The sequence below is a fragment of the Globicephala melas genome, chromosome 5, assembly GCF_963455315.2.
Source record: "Globicephala melas chromosome 5, mGloMel1.2, whole genome shotgun sequence".
In the NCBI taxonomy this organism is placed as follows: Eukaryota; Metazoa; Chordata; class Mammalia; order Artiodactyla; family Delphinidae; genus Globicephala; species Globicephala melas.
The window spans coordinates 115,235,050-115,236,602 of NC_083318.1; the positions used below are offsets into that span (position 1 = coordinate 115,235,050).

Here is a 1,553-nt window from a genome sequence, read left to right on the forward strand (position 1 = left end):
ACCAATGTGATGCTTATATAGAGAGAAATCTATTTGAAGGAATTGGCTCATGAAATTATGGAGGTTGGCAAGTCCAAAACCTGCAGGGTAGGCCATCAGACTGGAGACCCAGGTAAAAGCCAATGCTGCAGTTTACATCTGAAGGCTGTCTGCTGATAGCATTCCCTCTTTCTTGGGGGAGGTCAATCTTTTGTTCCATTCAGGCCTTCAGCTGATTGGTTGAGGTCCACCCACATTATGGAGAGCAATCTGCTTCGTCAAAGTCTACCAATTTAAATGTAAATTTCATCCAAAAACACCCTCAAAGAAACATCCGGAATGTTTGACCAAATAGCCGGGCACTGTGCCTGGTCAAGTTGACATATAAAATTAACCATCACAACGTGCCTGGTCAAATTGACACATAAAGTTAACCATCACGGGCTCCCCTGGTGGCGCAGTGGTCGAGAGTCCGCCTGCCGATGCAGGGGACACGGGTTCGTGCCCCGGTCTGGGAAGATCCCACATGCCGCGGAGCGGCTGGGCCCGTGAGCCGTGGCTGCTGAGCCTGCGCGTCCGGAGCCTGTGCTCCGCAACGGGAGAGGCCACAACAGTGAGAGGCCCGCGTACCACACACACACACACACACACACACACACACACACACACACAAAATTAACCATCACAATGTGTATAGAGTTCCAGTTTTGTAGGATGAAAGGTTCTGGAGATTGATTGAGTGTCAATGTGAATATACTTAACATTACTGAACTTTACACTTTAAGATGGTTAAGATGGTAAGTTTTAAGTCAGGTGTATTTTACCACAATTGGGGAAAAAAAAGCCTGTTAGATCTTTCCCTCGGGCCAGCAGCACCAATGGGATGGGCAAGTGTCAAGGTCATATTGCCAGGAAGCTCTGCAGCCACCATCAGGACCAGAAGTGGCACGATAAGCAGTACAAGAAAGCCCATCTGGGGACAGCCCTGAAGGTCAGCCCCTCAGGAGGCACTTCACATGCAAAGGGAATTTTGCTAGAAAATGTCAGAGTTGAAGCCAAACAGGTAAATTCTGCCATCGGGAAGTGTTTCAGGGGCCAGCTGATCAAGAGGAGCAAGAAACTCACAGCTTTCTTACCCAATGATGGTTGCTTGAACTTTACTGCAGAAAACGATGAAGTTCTGGTGCTGGATTTGGTTGCAAAAGGCCATGCTGTTGGTGACATTCCTGGAGTCCACTTTAAATTTGTCAAAGTAGCCAATGTCACTCTCTTGGCCTTATGCAAAGGCAAGAAGAAAAAACCAAGATGATAAGTTTTGATGATGCAAACATGGTAGTAATAAAATTTCATATACAAAAAAAGTCTATTAGAGAAATTTCCTTTCACGAAATACCCAAAACACATTTTCATAAGGGACAATAGGGTACAAATTGGACTATATTTTAACATTAGACTCCTGTTAAAAAAAAGTTATTCGTGGGACTTCCCTGGTGGTCCAGTGGTTAAGAATCCACTTTCCAATGCAGGGGACGCGGGTTCGATCCCTGGTCAGGGAGCTAAGGTCCCACATGCCG

The 1,553-nt window shown here is 46.2% G+C and overlaps 1 protein-coding gene across 1 annotated transcript; it reads left to right on the plus strand.

Annotated features, from left to right (window-relative positions):
- The first annotated feature begins 862 nt into the window (after positions 1 to 862).
- LOC115864516 (small ribosomal subunit protein uS12-like) lies at positions 863 to 1,288 on the plus strand. Its single transcript, XM_060298812.1, has one exon. The coding sequence runs from the start codon at positions 863 to 865 to the stop codon at positions 1,286 to 1,288; it is 426 nt and encodes a 141-aa protein (XP_060154795.1).
- The last annotated feature ends 265 nt before the right edge of the window (positions 1,289 to 1,553 follow it).